Below are 19,025 nucleotides of genomic sequence, written 5' to 3'. Positions count from 1 at the left end.
GTTTTCATTTTAAATTTGTTTCATAGACCATGCATGTGTAGCGTTCCAGTGCTAAGAGTGTTATCCATCATTGATCATGAGAAGTGATGTTCATGTCACTGTCCATAGTCGTTGGTCTGTTAGAAATGACACTGTTTTTCATGAACACTGCACTGTGCCGTTTGTACTCTTCATCTACTCTTATCTCCATCCTGCCGATTTCTGTCGTGACTGCTTCAAGGTAAGAAACAGACCGACGGTAGAAGAAAATATTGCTTATTCTTTGCAGTTAGGTCTGGTTATGAAAATCTCCAGGAAGTTTGTTGTAAAATTCACGGACACAGCCACAGTGAAGTCAGTGGGAACACAACTGACTTCCATCAGTATGATTCATAATTTGCCTTGAAACTCTCCATCTGTTTTCTAGCATTATTGACATAAATGTGTTTGTTTTCGGTGGTTATTTGTCACTTTGTGACATATGCCAAAAATTATGTGCACAACTCGTATAGTTTCCAACCAAACGTATTGGTTTAAACATTTTTTTAATATCAAGAAACAAGGTGAAATACAGCGTTCAATTAAGAAAACTTTAGCAACAACAAGCCTGAGCTTATATCGTTCTCGTTCATATGTAACAAGCAATACACAAACGCAATGGCGAAAATACACACATTATTTGATAATGAAAAGAAAGTTGAAGTGCGAGACAAAACTAAACTAAACAAGAAAAACAACAACAAAAAACACCAGACCACCCCCCAAAAAACCAAATGTATTCACTTTGTCTGGCACTGCCAGAAACTGTCCCCTTGACGGGCATTACAGTGATGATCTGATCTTGGTCAGATGCAGTTTACAAGATCACTTCATATGCAATTATCAAAGATGAATCAAAGATCAAATATACAACAAAAATATTAAACTGACAGTTCTTATCAACATATTATCTGACTTCATTTATACTACTGCTGAACATTTTTCAAAGATATACAGCCTTTAGGCATGTGAAATATTCATGAATGGGTTGACTAAAAAGTTTTCATTATGTTTTTGCCGGTTTTGTTTCTGTGTATCACTGTATGTCTGTGTGCACACACAACACAGGATATTTGAATAAACTGTATGCACAGTGAAATAAAAAGAATAAGAAGAGTACAGTGCGTGAACTGAATGAACCAACAGCCTGAATTATGGTAGTATATAGTTCAGTTATTTTTCTGGAGTTAGTGCGTGTACTAGAGAAGAATTAAAAAAAAGAAGAAGAAGAAAAAAAAAGGATGTGTCTTGTTCTTTGTAGTGATGCACCAGCCCACTGGTTGGTCTTGAAAACTAGGTGAATACTTTGGAAATCTTTAGTTTTACTGATCTGTAATGCAAGTAAAAAACAAAAACAAAAAAACCAAAAAAACCAACAAACAACAAAAAGGATGAGGAAGCAAGATATTGAAGAAGCGACTGCTCAACAAGAAAAAAGAACAACAACAAAGGTTCCTTTTAAAAGAGAAGGCAAGGTATACAATTTTTATCCATTGCTGGCTTGAGGATTAAAGATGTGTATCTTGTCTCATTTTAAGCAGCAAAAGTCCCTCACTGTTCTTGTTTCTGTTTTCTGTTGAACGTTCCTTGCCTTGGGTTAAGTCGCAAGCGAAATGAATTAGATTTTTATTTTATTTTATAAAGTGCTTAAAGTGCAGCTGTTGCATTTGTTCAGACGTAACCTCCCGGATGACGCGACAAACGACTTCCTGAATACTTGTCATTACAACCCGGGCAGTGGTCACGACAAGTTTTGTCCTATATTGACCCTGAGTACCATAGTTTCGCGGGCAGGACATAACTACCAGGATGTTGCCAAAGAGGTACAGTCGTCTCCCCTGCTCTGTCCCCAAAGCTCTTTGTCCACATGTCTGCGCCGGGCAGACTTTAACCCCTTGACTGAGAACCTTGGTGAAATGAGATCAGCGTGGCATGGGTTTGAAAGGCTGTTACAAATTTTTGTGTGCTTATTAATGGTGCAACTGATCTTGTTGAACAAATGTAATGCAGTCCCCAGAGGAATGAGTCCAGCTCACAGAGAGATGACTGACATCCACACCTGTCAGCTCTGATCTAAGTGAGGTGACAGCCCTTCACTGACATCCTGACCTGTCAGCTGTTATCTCAGTGAGGTGACAGCCCTTCACTGACATTCTGACCTGTCAGCTCTTATCTCAGTGAGGTGACAGCCCTTCACTGACATCCTGACCTGTCAGCTCTTATCTCAGTGAGGTGACAGCCCTTCACTGACATCCTGACCTGTCAGCTCTTATCTCAGTGAGGTGGCATTCCTTCACAGACATTCTGACCTGTAAGCTCTGTGTTATCTCAGTGAGGTGACAGCCCTTCATTTACATCCTGACCTGTAAGCTATATCTGATCTCAGTGAGGTGACAGCCCTTCACTGACATCCTGATCTGTAAGCTCTTATCACAGTGAAGCAGCAGCCCTTCACTGACATCCTGACCTTTAAGCTCTGTCTGATCTCATTGAGGTGACAGCCCTTCACTGACATCCTGACCTGTAAGCTCTTATCTCAGTGAGGTGACAGCCCTTCACTGACATCCTGACCTGTCAGCTCTTATCTCAGTGAGGTGGCATTCCTTCACAGACATTCTGACCTGTAAGCTCTGTGTTATCTCAGTGAGGTGACAGCCCTTCATTTACATCCTGACCTGTAAGCTATATCTGATCTCAGTGAGGTGACAGCCCTTCACTGACATCCTGACCTGTAAGCTCTTATCACAGTGAGGCAGCAGCCCTTCACTGACATCCTGACCTTTAAGCTCTGTCTGATCTCATTGAGGTGACAGCCCTTCACTGACATCCTGACCTGTAAGCTCTTATCTCAGTGAGGTGACAGCCTTTCACTGACATCCTGACCTGTAAGCTCTGTTTGATTTCAGTGAGGTGGCAGCCCTTCACTGACATCCTGACCTGTAAGCTCTGATCTTAGTGAAGTGACAGCCCTTCACTGACATCCTGACCTGTAAGCTCTGTCTTATCTCAGTGAGGTGACAACCCTTCACTGACATCCTGACCTGTCAGCTCTGTCTGATCTCAATAGGGTGACAGTCCTTCACTGACATCCTGAACTGTAAGCTCTGTCTGATCTCAGTAAGATGACAGCCCTTCACTGACACCTTGGCCTGTAAGCTCTGTCTGATCTCAGTGAGGTGACAGCCCGTCACTGACATCCTGACCTGTAAGCTCAGTCTGAACTCACTGAGGTGACATCCCTTCACTGACATCCTGAACTGTAACCTCTGTCTGATCTCAGTAAGGTGACAGCCATTCATTTACATCCTGACCTGTAAGCTATGTCTGATCTCGGTGAAATGACAGCCCTTCACTGACATCCTGACCTGTAAGATCTGTCTGATCTCAGTGAAATGATAGCCCTTCACAGGGCACCCTGACCTGTAAGCTCTGTCTGATCTCAGTGAGGTGACAGCCTTTTACTGACATCCTGCCCTGTAAGCTCGGTCTTATCTCAGTGAGGTGACAGCCCTTCTCTGACGAGTGTACTGACTGGCAGGATTCAAGGGGTTAAGGACTTTGCTCAGGCACAGTGCATCTCATTAACCCCGTGACTGCTGCTGACTGAATACTTGTCCGCGAGTGGCTGTCACCTCACATAGGTCACAAGTCAAGCGGCTAGTCACCATTCTTTATTTGAACTTCTTCCCTGTGGGACTGCATCACTTTGATCAGCAGAATCAGTGACATCACGTGAAACGTGCATCGCTTTGATCAACAGAATCAGTGACACCATGTGAAACGTACATCACTGTGATCAACAGAATCAGTGACACCAGGTGAAACATACATCACTTTGATCAACAGAATCAGTGACACCATGTGAAACGTGCATCACTTTGATCAACAGAATCAGTGACACCATGTGAAATGTACATCACTTTGATCAACAGAATCAGTGACACCATGTGAAATGTACATCACTGTGATCAACAGAATCAGTGACACCATGTGAAACGTACATCACTTTGATCAACAGAATCAGTGACACCATGTGAAACGTACATCACTGTGATCAACAGAATCAGTGACACCATGTGAAACGTACATCACTGTGATCAACAGAATCCATGACACCATGTGAAATGTGCATCACTGTGATCAACAGAATCAGTGACACCATGTGAAACGTGCATCACTTTGATCAACAGAATCAGTGACACCATGTGAAATGTACATCACTTTGATCGACAGAATCAGTGACACCATGTGAAACGTACATCACTGTGATCAACAGAATCAGTGACACCATGTGAAACGTACATCACTGTGATCAACAGAATCAGTGACACCATGTGAAACGTACATCACTGTGATCAACAGAATCAGTGACACCATGTGAAACGTACATCACTGTGATCAACAGAATCAGTGACACCATGTGAAACGTGCATCACTGTGATCAACAGAATCAGTGACACCATGTGAAACGTGCATCACTGTGATCAACAGAATCAGTGACACCATGTGAAACGTACATCACTGTGATCAACAGAATCAGTGACACCATGTGAAACGTACATAACTTTGATCAACAGAATCAGTGATACCATGTGAAACATGCATCACTTTGATCAACAGAATCAGTGACACCATGTGAAACGTACATCACTTTGATCAACAGAATCAGTGACACCATGTGAAACATACATCACTTTGATCAACAGAATCAGTGACACCATGTGAAACGTACACAGAAATGTTGTGACTGTGCTTCACACTGATGTCACACTGGTATCGTTTCACCAAGGTTTCAGCAGTCAGGGGAGTAGCTTTGGGGGGAAAGCCTTGGTTGAAGGGGATGGGTGGGGTGGGGTGGGGTGGGGTGGGGTGTGGAGAGAGGAGAGGGAGGATAGGAAAGAAAGGCAAAAAGCAGAATGCACTGTTGCTCTGATGAGATACTGAACTGCTATGCAGTTTTCAGAACTGACTGGAAATGACAGCTGCTTTTCCTGTTCAGTGTGTGTGCTTGAGTCTGGGTGGATAGGACAGCAACAAAAAACAACGAAAACAACAACATAAAAAAAAAAAGCGCTGTAGGCTGGTACCAGTCACTGGGAGGAGGTTCCTGTGACTCGTTCTGTCTTTTCTTCTGATGGAGGAAGGTGGCAGAATGGATAAGATGTTTATCTGCTAATACAGTGTCTGTGAGGGTCTGGGTTCGATTTCCGCTCTCACCCTTTCATCCCAGTCATTCGGATGAGATGATGAACCAAGGTCCCACATGCAGCACACACTTTGGTGCATTGAAAAAGAACCCATGGCAACAAAAGGGTTGTCCTCTGGCAAAACTCTATAGAAGAAATCCACCATGATGGGTACACAGATAAGCCTATATGCATGCACTCAAGGCCTGACAAGTGCGTTGGGTTATGCCGCTGTTAGGCATCTGCCTAGTAGATGTGGTGTAGCATATAAGGATTTGTCTGAACGCAGGGATATCACCTTGAGAAACTGAAACTAGTAAACTACTGTTTGAAAAGTGGATGATTTGTTAAGAACAATAACTGTCTTGAAGTATCGTATCTCCCATCGTCTTGCTGACAATCAGCTGGTAGATTTCAGTGGACAAAGAGCTTTGAGTGTACCCGTTGTGCATCTGGTGTGTCTCCCATCATCTTGCTGACAATCAGCTGGTAGATTTCAGTGGACAAAGAGCTTTGAGTGTACCCGTTGTGCATCTGGTGATGATAGTGGAATCGAGCTGGGCAAGCACCATAGGATCTGTGTCAAATTGTCCATAGTTCTCCATGTAGTTCTGCTTGCTTCTGTACCATTGTTTTAAGCTTTGATGTGTATGTTAAGTTTTTAAAGTATTTTTTGTTATTGGTGCTATTCCTGGCCTTGCATTGCTGCAGTGTAGAAAGGCTTTTGTGGGGAAAGAGTTCTTTCTAGTTTTATGTTTGCATGGATCCATTCATAATCGCAAATGTGGTTATCAGTTTTGAAATAAAGCTTTCATTCTTATATTATCATTGTACATATATATCTGTTTGGGTTTTGTATGCTTTGTCATGTATCAGTTGTTTTTGTGTGTGTGTGTTGTGTATTGAATATGTTTCCCAAATAGTGTTGCAGAATGTATGTCTGTCTCTTTATAGCTCTCCCCTTCCTGATTTTTTTTTCTCCTTTCTTTCTCTCCATGTGTATCCACAGACATTCATGTATATACACACGCAATCCCATACTGATGTTCATTCATGAGTGAAATTTTGAAGCCATTCACAGTGATGTTGGTAGGAATCTTGGGAGTAAACAAGGTGGAGACAAAGCATTCTCAGAAAAGCGCTTGTGAAAGATTGATTTAGAAGCAGATTTTATTGTGAAGACTTTGCAGTTTGCTTTCTTTAACAGATGCTGTTGAAAAATGTTGATGCATTACGACAGGCGCAATAGCCGAGTGGTTAAAGCGTTGGACTGTCAGTCTGAGGGTCCCGGGTTCGAATCACGGTGACGGCGCCTGGTGGGTAAAGGGTGGAGATTTTTCCGATCTCCCAGGTCAACATATGTGCAGACCTGCTAGTGCCTGAACCCCCTTCATGTGTATATGCAAGCAGAAGATCAAATACGCACGTTAAAGATCCTGTAATCCATGTCAGCGTTCGGTTGGGTTATGGAAACAAGAACATACCCAGCATGCACACCCCCGAAAACGAAGTATGGCTGCCTACATGGCGGGGTAAAAACGGTCATACACGTAAAAGCCCACTCGTGTGCATACGAGTGAATGCAGAAGAAGAAATTGATACATTCCTTTTCATGGGTAAAACTAAAATGATCAGATGCAGGAATCGGTCAGGGCATTTTGGGGGTGCGTGACTTTGCTCAGCAGTTTCTCTGCTTGTTCATCTTTCTGGTTTTCTCAAAGGTGTGTGCGTGTGTGTGCGTGTGTGCGTGCATGCGTGTGCGCGCGTTGTGTATGTGTGCGTGTGTGCATGCGTGCAAGCGTTGTTAGTCTGTCATCTTTTTGTGTGTGTTATTTTGGTCAGTAATAATTGCTGCCCTTTCCTGAGTTGCAGGAGAAAAAGTATTTTTTATCAGTGAACCAAACAATCAGTCAATGAATCAATCAATCAGTCATTCAGTCAAACAACAGATAATATGGTTTATTGTATGAATAATCAACCAGTCTATTGTTGACAATAAACACAAGCTGTGAGTTGATCAATCAATCAATCAGTCAGTCAGTCAATCAGTATGTCAATAAAAAACAGGCCTTTTTGAGTTTTGAGCACCAGAAATTATGATTTGTGGTGAAAACGGAATAGGAATGTGTGAGTGCGAGTGTGTGTGTGTGTGTGTGTGTGTGTGTGTGTATACATGTAAGTGTGTGTGTGTGTGTGTGTGTGTGTGTGTGTGTGTGTTTGTGCATGCATGTTCGTCACTTATGTGCATGTGTGCGTGCATATGTGTGATACGTCTTTTTCTTCTTCTTCTTCTTCATTTTCTTTATTCTTTGTCAAAAGACATGAAGACATGAAGAAGAATTGTCCATTCTCTGTCTGCCCCAAATCTGATTTTGAAGTCCCCTTTTTCAGTTCATTTTTCACCCCCCACCCCTCTATTGCACATAAATTAGTTATTTTTGTCAGTAAAATGTACAGGTTTTTTTAAAATTCTCTTTAAACAGTTAAGTATACAGTTCAGGAATTATCTTTTGATATCACCACAGTCTTTTCAGTCTGTAAACAGCATAGATCTTTTCATTAAAACAAGACTCATTTGGCGCCGAATATTGTTCAGCATTGGGTGTTTGTTTCATGTTGTATTGTGTTAACTCTTTTGTCACAACAGGTTTTCCAGGCTGAAATTTGGGCTGTTCTCCCCAGGGATAGTGCGTCTCTGCAGTCAGAGCAAACCCCCTCCCCCCCCACCCCCCCCCCCCCAGCCAACCCCCCCAACACCCCCCCCCCCCCACCTTTTCTTTTTTCCTGCTTGCAAGGGTATTTGTTTTCCTCCCAAAGAGGGTTTTTCTACAGAACTTTGACAGGGACACACAGAATTTTGCTTTATCGTCTCATGTGAATGACTATCATCCAGACCGTCACTCAAGGTCTGGTGGAAAATGCTGGCAAGTGTAGGATTTTATCACATGCTGTGTCGATGTTCTCTTGCTTCCTTGGTCGACATGTTGCTGCTAGGTCACGGCTCTGCTATTTTTCTGTAGTTTTTGTGCAACTGTGATGTTGATAAAACATGAAGCCTGCATGATGGATGCACAGAGTATGTTTTTCTTTTTTTCCTGTTGATGTAACTGGGCAGTGTTGATGTGCATTGCTTTGTGGACTTTTCATTCTGCATGCAGCATTTGAAGTTTTGTCTCTCAGCAGTAAATCAGGACTGTTGTTAGCTATTTGTGTTGGTGTCAAGGCATTTGGTTCTGTTTCTTTTGCTTGTATATATACATATTTTCCATGATTTCTCCTTGATTACAAAATACAGCAGAGTTTGGTCATACTGCTGTGGAAAAGTGAAATGAGCATTTAACTTTCTTCCCATTAGACGAAGCAGTAGAGGAAGCAGTGCATGTTAGTTGTGGACAGGGGCTGTCATGTTAAAGACAGTGAACTGATGAGTGTTACTTTCTTCCCATTTTACGAAGCAGTAGAGGAAGCAGTGCATGTTAGTTGGGGACGGGGGTTGTCATGTTAAAGGCATTGAACTGATGAGTGTTACTTTCTTCCCATTACACAAAGCAGTAGAGGAAGCAGTGCATGTTAGTTGGGGGCGGGGGTTGTCATGTTAAAGACAGTCAACTGATGAGTGTTACTTTCTTCCCATTAGACGAAGCAGTAGAGGAAGCAGTGCATGTTAGTTGGGGACAGGGGCTGTCATGTTAAAGACAGTGAATTGAAGGAGCAGGCATCAACACAAGCACATGCAGACATGTACATCTGAGCACACAGTCAGTCACATGCACACATACATACCTGATACATGCACATGACACACAAACATTCTCTATACATCTCTCTGTCTCTGTCTCTCTGTGTCTCCCTCTCTCTCTCTTTCTGTCTCTCACCGACTCACACATACACACATATGCACACAGATGCACACATCCACAGACACACTTAAACACACACGCACACACACACACACACACACACACAGACTCACACTCACACTCAGACACACGTATAATCATGAAAACATATAAATGAAAACACAACTGCACTGCACGCACACACACACATGCTCACACACACAAAAAAAACACCCCAACAGCAACAAAACATACACATGTATATGCATGCATGCATGCATGCACACACGCATCCCCCCCCCCCGACGCCCCCCACACACACACACTTGCCATTTCACAAGACACAACACATGCTACATTTAGTACTGTATCCTTCCACCCCAAGTTTCTTTCTACGCTTCCTCACCATCGTATCCATCTCTGCCTTCTTGCAGGAGAAACATTTTGGGGTTTGACAACAACACAGAGCTGTCGAACTGCCGCTTTGACCCCGGCGATGAGAAAAACAAGCTGTGCCCCATTTTTGTTTTGAGTAAAGTCACGCAACTTGCCGGAGTCCAGAACTATGCTACTGATCTGGCTTCCTCGGTAATCTGCCTTTTCAGCCATCTTCATTCTTTTATTTAATTGAAAAAAAGATGATGAAAAAAAACCTAGCCGTAAAGTCAGATCATGGAGTTTTATAACTGTGTATGCATCAGTGATAAAAAAAAAAGAAAAAAAAAAGAAAAAAAAAGAGTAGTTAACCATGCCATGAAAGTTTTGTGTGTGCATCAGTGTTTAAAAAACGGAAAAAAAGAGGGGTTTGAAACATGGTGATGGTTTACAAATTCATATTCTCCATGGTAGTTACTCCCCTTCTGTCCGTGTGTGTAAGGTCTGAATGAAGTATCTTGCATCATGGGACTGAAGTTAGATATGTTTGCATGGGTTTGAAACAAACAAACAAAAAACAAAAATTCTGATTTTTAATAAATTGTTGAAAAGTAGTTGATTGATTGATTGATTGATTGATTGATTGATTTTCTTGACTGATTGGTTGGTTGGTTTTCAGATTGATTGACAGGTTTCCTTATGAAACAGGGTGATAGGTTTCCTTAGAAAGTTTTTTCTTTTACACACACACACACACACACACACACATGCCTATTTCTGTTAGCAGTGAGTCATATGCATGCAAAACAGAGTCACGCACATTGAGGTAGGGTCTGGCCCAGAACGAATCATGCTTTGCGGCAGAAACTGAAGCCCTGTCCAGAACTGTGACATTCTTCTTGAAATGCATCCCCAGTGATTTCAGTGCACAAAACGCATGATTTGCAAGGAGTAGTTAGTTTGAAAAGAAAGAGCTGAAGTGCTTATTTTGATATTGACCAGTGTTGAGCAAGCACAGGACATTTGTCAGCCGACGTGAGGAATGCTTTGTCTTCAAACTTTGTAACGTTTTGAAGTGTTTCTGTTGATGAGTCTCTAAATTTACATACCAAAAATGTGCTGTTTGAATTATTATTATTATTATGTAGCATAGGTATTTTGATCCTTAGAGTAAAGTGCAGCTGTAACAAACTGCTCATTTGCTTTATTATTTATTACATAGCAAAATGTGCTGTACAAATTATTATTATGTAGCACAGGTATTTTGATCCTTACAGTGTAAAAAGCAATTGTAACAAATAGCTCATGTGTTTTATTATTTATTATTTGTACAAAAAGTCCAAAGAGAAAATGATAAAGCAAAATGGTTGTGGACTGGGTGTTTTCATTATGATGACTTGTCAGTTTTCCATGGGCTTCTCTTATCTTGTGTGTGTGTGTGTGTGTGTGTGTGTGTGTGTGTGTGTGTGTGTGCTGTGTATGCGGGCATCACACGTGTTGTGGTGTAGGGTGGAGTGATGCAGATTATCATCACGTGGGATTGCAACCTTGACCTTAGCATCGAAGACTGTTTGCCCGAGTACGGTTTCCGCCGCCTTGATCGCAAGGATTTCAAAATATCCCGGGGGTTTAACTTCAGGTGGGTGTGATTGTTTTGGAGCCCTCAGTGGCAGACACACGCATACATGGGTGTAGCCTTTCATCCCTGATGCTCATAGTAACACCAACATGAAGGCATGTATGCACGCAAGTGCACATTATGTGTATGCATACAAACATACAGGTGCACTGGAATATACTGCCAGTGAGAGTAATAATGCGAATGTTTTATTGAGATTAGGCCATAGCCCTTGTCTGGAAGGGGGTGCGGGGGGAGGGGGGGAACAGGGAGGGGGGGGGATTACATGATTATAAAGAGAGAGGAAGAGAGAGAGAGAGAGAGAGTGTGTGTGTGTGTGATGTGTGTATATGATGTGTGTGTATGATGTGTGTGTGTGTGTGTGTGCTCATGTCTTCGTCCCTATATGCATACAAGTCTGTGTGTGTGTGTGTGTGTGTGTGTGTTGTTGTTGTTGTTGTTGTTGTTGTTGACGCCTGTTTTCCATGCCGGGGCAGATATGCTGACCACTACAAGTCAGAAAACGGGACCAGCCTACGCACGCTGTACAAGGCGTTTGGGATCCGCTTCATCGTCAGTGTGCAGGGCCAGGCCGGAAAGTTCCACATCATCCCGCTTCTCATGAACATCGCCAGTGGTCTGGCTCTGCTGTCTGTTGTAAGTGTGTGTGTGGGGAGGAGGGGGGGGGGGGGGTTGAATGTGTGTGGGTGTGAGTGAGGGATGTGTTGGTGTGGGGTGGGTGTGTGTGGGGGCGTGGGGGGCTTGGGGGGTTGAGGTGTGTGGTGTGTGGAGGGTGAGTGGGTTGGTGTGTCTGTGCATGTGTGTGCGTGTGTGTGAGGGGTGTGTGGGTGAGTGTAGTGTGTGGGCGTGGATGTGTGTGTGGGTGTGTGGGGTGTGTGTGGGGGGAGGTGCGGAGGGTGGTGGTGGGGAGGGGTGAGGGGTGTGTGTGGTTGTGGATGTGTGTCTTGTGTGTGTGAGGGGGATGTGAGTGTGTGTGTGTGTGTGTGTGAGGGGGTTTGTGTGTGTGTGTGTGTGTGTGTGTGTGAGGGGGTTGTGTGTGTGTGTGTGTGTGTGTGTGTGTGTGTGAGGGGGTTGTGGGTGTGTGTGTATGCATACGTGTTCACTTTCGTTCGTTCTCTACTTTTAGCATTATTTCACTAGAAGCGACATTAAAGTGAGAGAGAGTGAGTGTGTCTGTGTTGGGGTGGGAGTGCGTATGTGGTTAATGTGTGTGTGTGTGTGTGTGTGTGTGTGTGTGTGTGTGTGTGTGTGTGTGTGTGTGTTTCTGTGTGTCTCTTGTCTCTTTTCCTCATGGCTCTCTCTTTTGACATCTCTCTTTCTGTCACTTTCTTTCAGCCTCTCTGACTCTCCGTACGTCGTCATTTTCTCTCTTATTCAGTTTTTGCTCTTTATCTGTCTGTCTCTCAGCCTCTCCCACTCCATCTCTTGAAGGGCAATAGCCAATATGAATAAAAAAAAATCCATTCATTCATTCATCCCACTCCATCTCCTCACCCTTCTCTCTTATGTCTCCTCTTTCACTCTGTCTTTCTCTCATCTCTCTCTCTCTCTCTTTCTCTCTATCTCTCTACTCTCTCCTCCCTTCTCTTTCATTTCTTTTTCTCTCAGTTACTGGTAGTCTGTCTGTCTGTTTGTCTCTGTCTGTTTGTTTCTGCCTCTCTGTCTGTCTGTCTGTCTGTCTGTCTGTTTGTCTCTGTCTGTCTGTCTGTCTCTGTTGTTGATGTTGCCATGCGAGGTGTATGTCTGTATTTTTTCCTCCCTTTTTTGTTTGTTTTTGTTTCCTGTATTTCCTAGATTAATTTACAGAATTTCTTTATGCGGTTAGGATGAATACAGGCCAGTAAGTGCTTATTCCTTTCCCCTCAATAAAAATAAAAAGTTTTGATTTCCGATTTCTGTCTCTCCCTCCCTCTCTCTTTCTCCCCCTTCCCCCTCTCTGAGTGTCTCTCTCTCTCCCTCTCTCTCTCTCTGTCTCCCCCCCCCCTCTCTCTCTCTCACACATTATCCCTGTCTCTCCCTTTCTCGCAGGTTTGATACAATTATGTTTTTTTCTTTCATGTTCTTTTTTATTTTTATTTTTCATTTCCCAGTGGTTGGATGTGGAAAAACAAAAGAGTTGTATTCTTATTCTGTTGCCCTCGGTAAGGAAAACTGATTCACTCACTATGTAACGGTGTGCACTGCTGACTCTGATTTTCAGCGACCATCATCTGTGACATATTTGTGCTGTATCCTCTGACTTTCAGGCAACCATCATCTGTGGCATATTTGTCTGTATCCTCTGACTTTCAGGCAACCATCATCTGTGGCATATTTATCTGTATCCTCTGACTTTCAGGTGACCATCATCTGTGATATATTTGTGCTGTATCCTGACTTTCAGGTGACCATCATCTGTGATATATTTGTGCTGTATCCTGACTTCCAGGCGACCATCATCTGTGACATATTTGTGCTGTATCCTGACTTTCAGGCGACCATCATCTGTGACATATTTGTGCTGTATCCTCTGACTTTCAGGTGACCATCACCTGTGACATATTTGTGCTGTATCCTCTGACTTTCAGGTGGCCATCATCTATGACATATTTATCTGTATCCTCTGACTTTCAGGTGACCATCATCTGTGACATATTTATCTGTATCCTCTGACTTTCAGGTGACCATCATCTGTGACAAATTTATCTGTATCCTCTGACTTTCAGGTGACCATCATCTGTGATATATTTGTGCTGTATCCTCTGACTTTCAGGCGACCATCATCTGTGACATATTTGTGCTGTATCCTCTGACTTTCAGGCGACCATCATCTGTGACATATTTGTGCTGTACCTGCTCAAGGCCAGGTCCTACTACTGGGACAAGAAATACCTGGACGTGAAAGGCGAAGACGCTTACGAGGTGAGTCACGCTGCTTGCACCACCCACCTCCCCGCCCCCCCACCTCCTGTCACTTTCTCTTTTGTCTTGGCGTGGAGGCTCCTCCTCCATTGAGTGGCCTCGTGGCAGTCTGGTGTTGATAGCTCCCTGCAGACTGCTGGTGCTTGGGCAGAGACACATGTCATGTTTTTGTGCTGGTCATTCTCACAGTACATACACAGACACAGTTCCGTTTCTTGGAGTTGTATTCTATAATTGCTGAAGTTAAGATCTGAGTGCTTTAAACTACGTTTACACGGGATGCAACTAACTTGCAACCAAATTCAAATTTTGGTTGCAAGGCTGGTACATGCGACTGGACGGTCTCCGCAGGATGCAACCGGCGGCGACTTACGTGCAACTAACTAGGCTCCTCCCCTGTCTCCGCCGGTTGCAACACACACGAGAAACCACGCTGCGAGCGTCTGCCAAGCCAGACAGAAAAATCCGTGACACGCGTGCCGCTTGCTTCATCAATTTCCTGTTGGAAACCGGCTGAGACGAGCGGCAAGCTGTGGCAACCGGCGGCGACCGTTTTTTAGCAGTTTAGTTGCAAGGCCCTCAAAAAATTATCGGTCTTGGAGTGGAAACAAAATGAGCCTTGCGACCAAACATGCAACCAAAAATCGGGAAAATCCGTTGGTTTCTGAGACCGGCAGCGACGGGCCACAACCGGGGGCCAACCAGTCTCCACCAGTCTCCGCCGGTTTCAAAGAGTTAGTCGCAAATTGGTTGCAAGTCAGTTGCATCCCGTGTAAATGAAGCTTTAGGAGGAAGTAAGCTGTCCGTCACAGAACCTGGAAGAGGTGTTGCTGGCATGAAGCGGAAGCTCAGACTGCCTTGTGGAGGAAGGACAGTGCCTGGTAAAAGAAAGGGTTTTGTCCTTAAATGGTCACAATGCATCCTGTGTACACCTGGCAGGCTTTTAGTTCTGGATCTTCATGAAATAATGACATTTATATTATTTATTTATATTATTTATTTATTTTATTTATTTATGTTATTTATTATTATTTATATTATAGCATAATAGCTACATTAGTATCTAAAAAAATGGAAAAGAGCTTGAGGGGGTGATGATTTAAATTAATTTTTTTTTTTTTTTTTGTAAGTCCAGATGATGTCAAGGTGATCAAAACACCAACAGAGGGAAAGAGAGAGAGAGTGGAAGGGAGGGGGTGGGGGTGGGGGGGGGGAGAGAGAGAGAGAGAGAGAGAAAGATGACTTGCTTCTAAGGCAGCTACAGATGATGATAGATATTACTCTTGTTGTTTTTGATATTGATCATTTTTATCACAGTGTTTTGCTGTCTTCAGACAAAGGTCAGATTAAAACTCCAGGCAGGTCATGGGTAGCATCATTAAACAACAAAAACAAAAAAAAACCACAATTATTTCCTGTAAATCTTCAATTTTTTGCCCAAACATGTTATATTTTTTATCAGAAGATGCACAACAACGGTTTCAAGCCTTTTAGAAGAAATGTTTTAATAATTTTTTTTATTAGTGCAATATGGAAAAATCAAACAGTGAGCAGAACTTTGATGGCAGACATTAAAAAAAAAAAGAAGAAAAAAATGATCCACTACCTGTCAGCTTCTGCATACCATCACTTCAGTTTCTCTTTTCTGTCACATTTTATATTGTAATTATTATTTATTTATTTATGTACGCTTATAGTTGACTTCATCAGTTTTTGCGCCTTATACATATTATTAGTAGTGGTATTAGTAGTTTTTTTGGGGGGGTTAAAAAATTTTTTTTTTATGTATTATTTATTCACCTTTTTTTTTTTTCAAGGCCTGACTGAGCATGTTGGGTTACGCTGCTGGTCAGGCATCTGCTTGGCAGATGTGATATAGCGTATATGGATTTGTCCGAACGCAGTGACACCTCCTTGAGCTACTGAAAACTGAAACTGAAAACTGTCACAACCTTGTTAGGTTTCTTGACACTTAAATTATGTTCTCCTTTTTTTTTTTTTTTTTTTTTTGGTCTCTCTCCTCTCATTTTGCTGAGGTCAGCATTTTCAGAGTCATCATCACTGAAGGAAACTTTGTGACAAGTCTTTCTCTCTCTCTCTCTCTCAGTAATATCAGACCACCCACAATTGTTGTCAGGAAAGGAACCAGTTGTGTTCGCCTTCCCACTCTCGGTAGTCCCTTGTGTCTGATAATGACGTGCCCCTAATAATAATAATAATGGTATTTATATAGCGCTGGATCTTGTGCAGAGACAAATCAAAGCGCTTTCGCACCAGTCATTCACACGCATGCATAACTCTGTAGAAACTAAAGACAAGGAAGGGCAGGCAAGGGAGGCTATTTTGGGAAGAGGTGGGTTTTAAGGCCAGACTTGAAAGAGCTGAGTGTGGAGACTTGACGAAGCGAAAGAGGAAGTTCATTCCAATTGCAAGGTCCAGAGACAGAGAAAGAACGGCGGCCAACAGAGTGGATCCGAAGCCGATTGTAGTGAGCGAGATGGAGTGTAGAGGTGAAGGCAGCTGCAGAGATAGGAAGGGGCAGATTTGTGAATGCATCTATAACATCCCCTGTGGGGATGCTGGGGATCTTTCAGTATAAAAAGCAACCCCACCTTCTGGAAATTTCCTCTTTTCTGTCACTCTCTTTGTTTCTGCCTTTCTTCTATCTTCACTGTTGTCTCCTTTTTCTGCCTTCCCAGTCCAGTCCACTTTTTTCTCTTTTCCGCAGTCTGTGACGTACTATCTGTGCTGTTTTGCTCTGGCTATTAGGTAGTGAGATGTAAACACTGGGATGGGCACTGGCTGCCCATTCTACAGTGTTATTTGCCTATATGGCCTTTTTATGTATATTTTGTTTGGCTTCGAAGTATTGTTTTTTTTAATTTTTAAATTTTTTTTTAAATACTTTTTTACGATTTTTTTGTAATCCTGGGATGATAAATTAAGTGGAATGGCTGGCGTCCTCAGCATGGCCTAGTCTTATTTGCCATAAGGAGCTAAATGGTTGGGACACTGTGTCATGAACTGTGTTTTGTGGGTTTGTTGTAGTGTTTTTTTTTTGTAAATGTGATAGTTTTGTGTTGACGCTGTTGAGCATTCGTATGGTTTGACAGTTCTGATATGGCCCTGTGCGGTCGGCTGGACTGTAAGCAACAAGAACAAGAACATGATAATGACGTCTGTGCACCTCTCAGTCTCCTTTGATGAGGACTTGCATGAGGTTACAGTCCTGGATTTGATCTACATGGGTGTCGCATGCAGGAAAACTGTCCGGGCTCTTTGGGCGATGCTGCTGTGGTGGGTCTTTTCAAAGCTGTTGTGTGCATGCTTTGCCAGTGCATGCCAGCCGGTCCGATAACGTTTTCTGACGTAACATGAATAGATTCACAGTGACGGTTTTTAGCCCTGTCTATCCTGTATGTGTATGCACACAAGCATTCTGTGGACCGGTACCACAAAAACCTTTTGTCCTGAAACTTAGGATGTGTCATTGATACAGGTGTATCTGCTGAAGTGGTCACTTTGTGTTTGAGCTGTCCCTAAAGGGTCCAGCACAGAAAGCAAATTTTACAAAATGAGAATGAACCAAAATGGAACAGTGCATTGGTAACAGAATACTCAGATCTGAGAATACTCAGGAAAAGGAATCAAGGTACAAGGCTTTTTGTAGTTGGAGTAAAATGTGTTCAAGGAGCATTTGTTTTTCGATTGTCTGTCTTCTTCATAACAACATTCTTAGGTTTCACAACAATAACATGTTCTCTTCTGTTCTTATAGTGTCAGAAGTTTCACAGGAGTTGTCATGAAACTCAGTTTGTAAGTCTTCAGTCTTGCTTTGATTGCTTGCCCATCCTACTCAGTGATGAAGCAGCTGCTGCTATCAGTAATGGTCTTTACTTGTGATGTGCTGCATGCTGATTGAGAACAGGCGACAGTACTGAGTGACCAGAACAGCAACTCTGCTGTCTGGTTGGAGCAAGAACAGTAACTCTGCTGTCTGGTTGGAGCAAGAACAGTAACTCTGCAGTGTGGTTGGAGCAAGAACAGTAACTCTGCAGTCTGGTTGGGTCAAGAACAGTAACTCTGCTGTCTGGTTGGAGCAAGAACAGTAACTCTGCAGTGTGGTTGGGTCAAGAACAGTAACTCTGCTGTCTGGTTGGAGCAAGAACAGTAACTCTGCAGTGTGGTTGGAGCAAGAACAGTAACTCTGCAGTCTGGTTGGGTCAAGAACAGTAACTCTGCAGTGTGGTTGGAGCAAGAACAGTAACTCTGCTGTCTGATTGGAGCAAGAACAGTAACTCTGCAGTGTGGTTGGAGCAAGAACAGTAATTCTGCAGTCTGGTTGGGTCAAGAACAGTAACTCTGCTGTCTGGTTGGAGCAAGAACAGTAACTCTGCTGTCTGGTTGGGTCAAGAACAGTAACTCTGCAGTGTGGTTGGAGCAAGAACAGTAACCCTGCTGTCTGGTTGGAGCAAGAACAGTAACTCTGCAGTGTGGTTGGAGCAAGAACAGTAACTCTGCTGTCTGGTTTGGAGCAAGAACAGTAACTCTGCAGTGTGGTTGGAGCAAGAACAGTAATTCTGCAGTCTGGTTGGGTCAAGAACAGTAACTCTGCAGTGTGGTTGGAGCAAGAACAGTAACTCTGCTGTCTGGTTGGGTCAAGAACAGTAACTCTGCTGTCTGGTTGGAGCAAGAACAGTAACTCTGCAGTGTGGTTGGGTCAAGAACAGTAACTCTGCTGTCTGGTTGGAGCAAGAACAGTAACTCTGCAGTGTGCGGGGACAAGAACAGTAACTCTGCAGTGTGGTTGGAGCAAGAACAGTAACTCTGCTGTCTGGTTGGGTCAAGAACAGTAATACTGCAGTGTGCGGGGACAAGAACAGTAACTCTGCAGTGTGGTTGGAGCAAGAACAGTAACTCTGCAGTGTGGTTGGAGCAAGAACAGTAATTCTGCAGTCTGGTTGGGTCAAGAATAATAACTCTGCAGTGTGGTTGGGACAAGAACAGTAACTCTGCAGTGTGGTTGGAGCAAGAACAGTAATTCTGCAGTCTGGTTGGGTCAAGAGT

The 19,025-nt window shown here is 43.1% G+C and overlaps 1 protein-coding gene across 3 annotated transcripts in view; it reads left to right on the top strand.

Annotated features, from left to right (window-relative positions):
- Positions 1-19,025, top strand: part of LOC143274962 (P2X purinoceptor 4-like) — a 45,725-nt gene that overhangs the window by 10,611 nt on the left and 16,089 nt on the right. For 2 of the 3 annotated variants that reach the window (XM_076578976.1, XM_076578978.1), the window contains exons 7-10: positions 9,478-9,631; positions 10,927-11,057; positions 11,534-11,693; positions 13,857-13,958. In XM_076578976.1, the coding sequence (XP_076435091.1) occupies positions 9,478-9,631; positions 10,927-11,057; positions 11,534-11,693; positions 13,857-13,958 (547 nt within the window). Of the gene's footprint in view, positions 1-1,693; positions 1,842-9,477; positions 9,632-10,926; positions 11,058-11,533; positions 11,694-13,856; positions 13,959-19,025 lie in introns of all 3 variants that reach the window. The other variant, XM_076578977.1, reaches the window with a different exon arrangement.

The sequence above is a fragment of the Babylonia areolata genome, chromosome 29 (assembly GCF_041734735.1).
Source record: "Babylonia areolata isolate BAREFJ2019XMU chromosome 29, ASM4173473v1, whole genome shotgun sequence".
NCBI lineage: Eukaryota > Metazoa > Mollusca > Gastropoda > Neogastropoda > Buccinidae > Babylonia > Babylonia areolata.
This window is presented reverse-complemented; position numbering and strand designations above follow the sequence as displayed.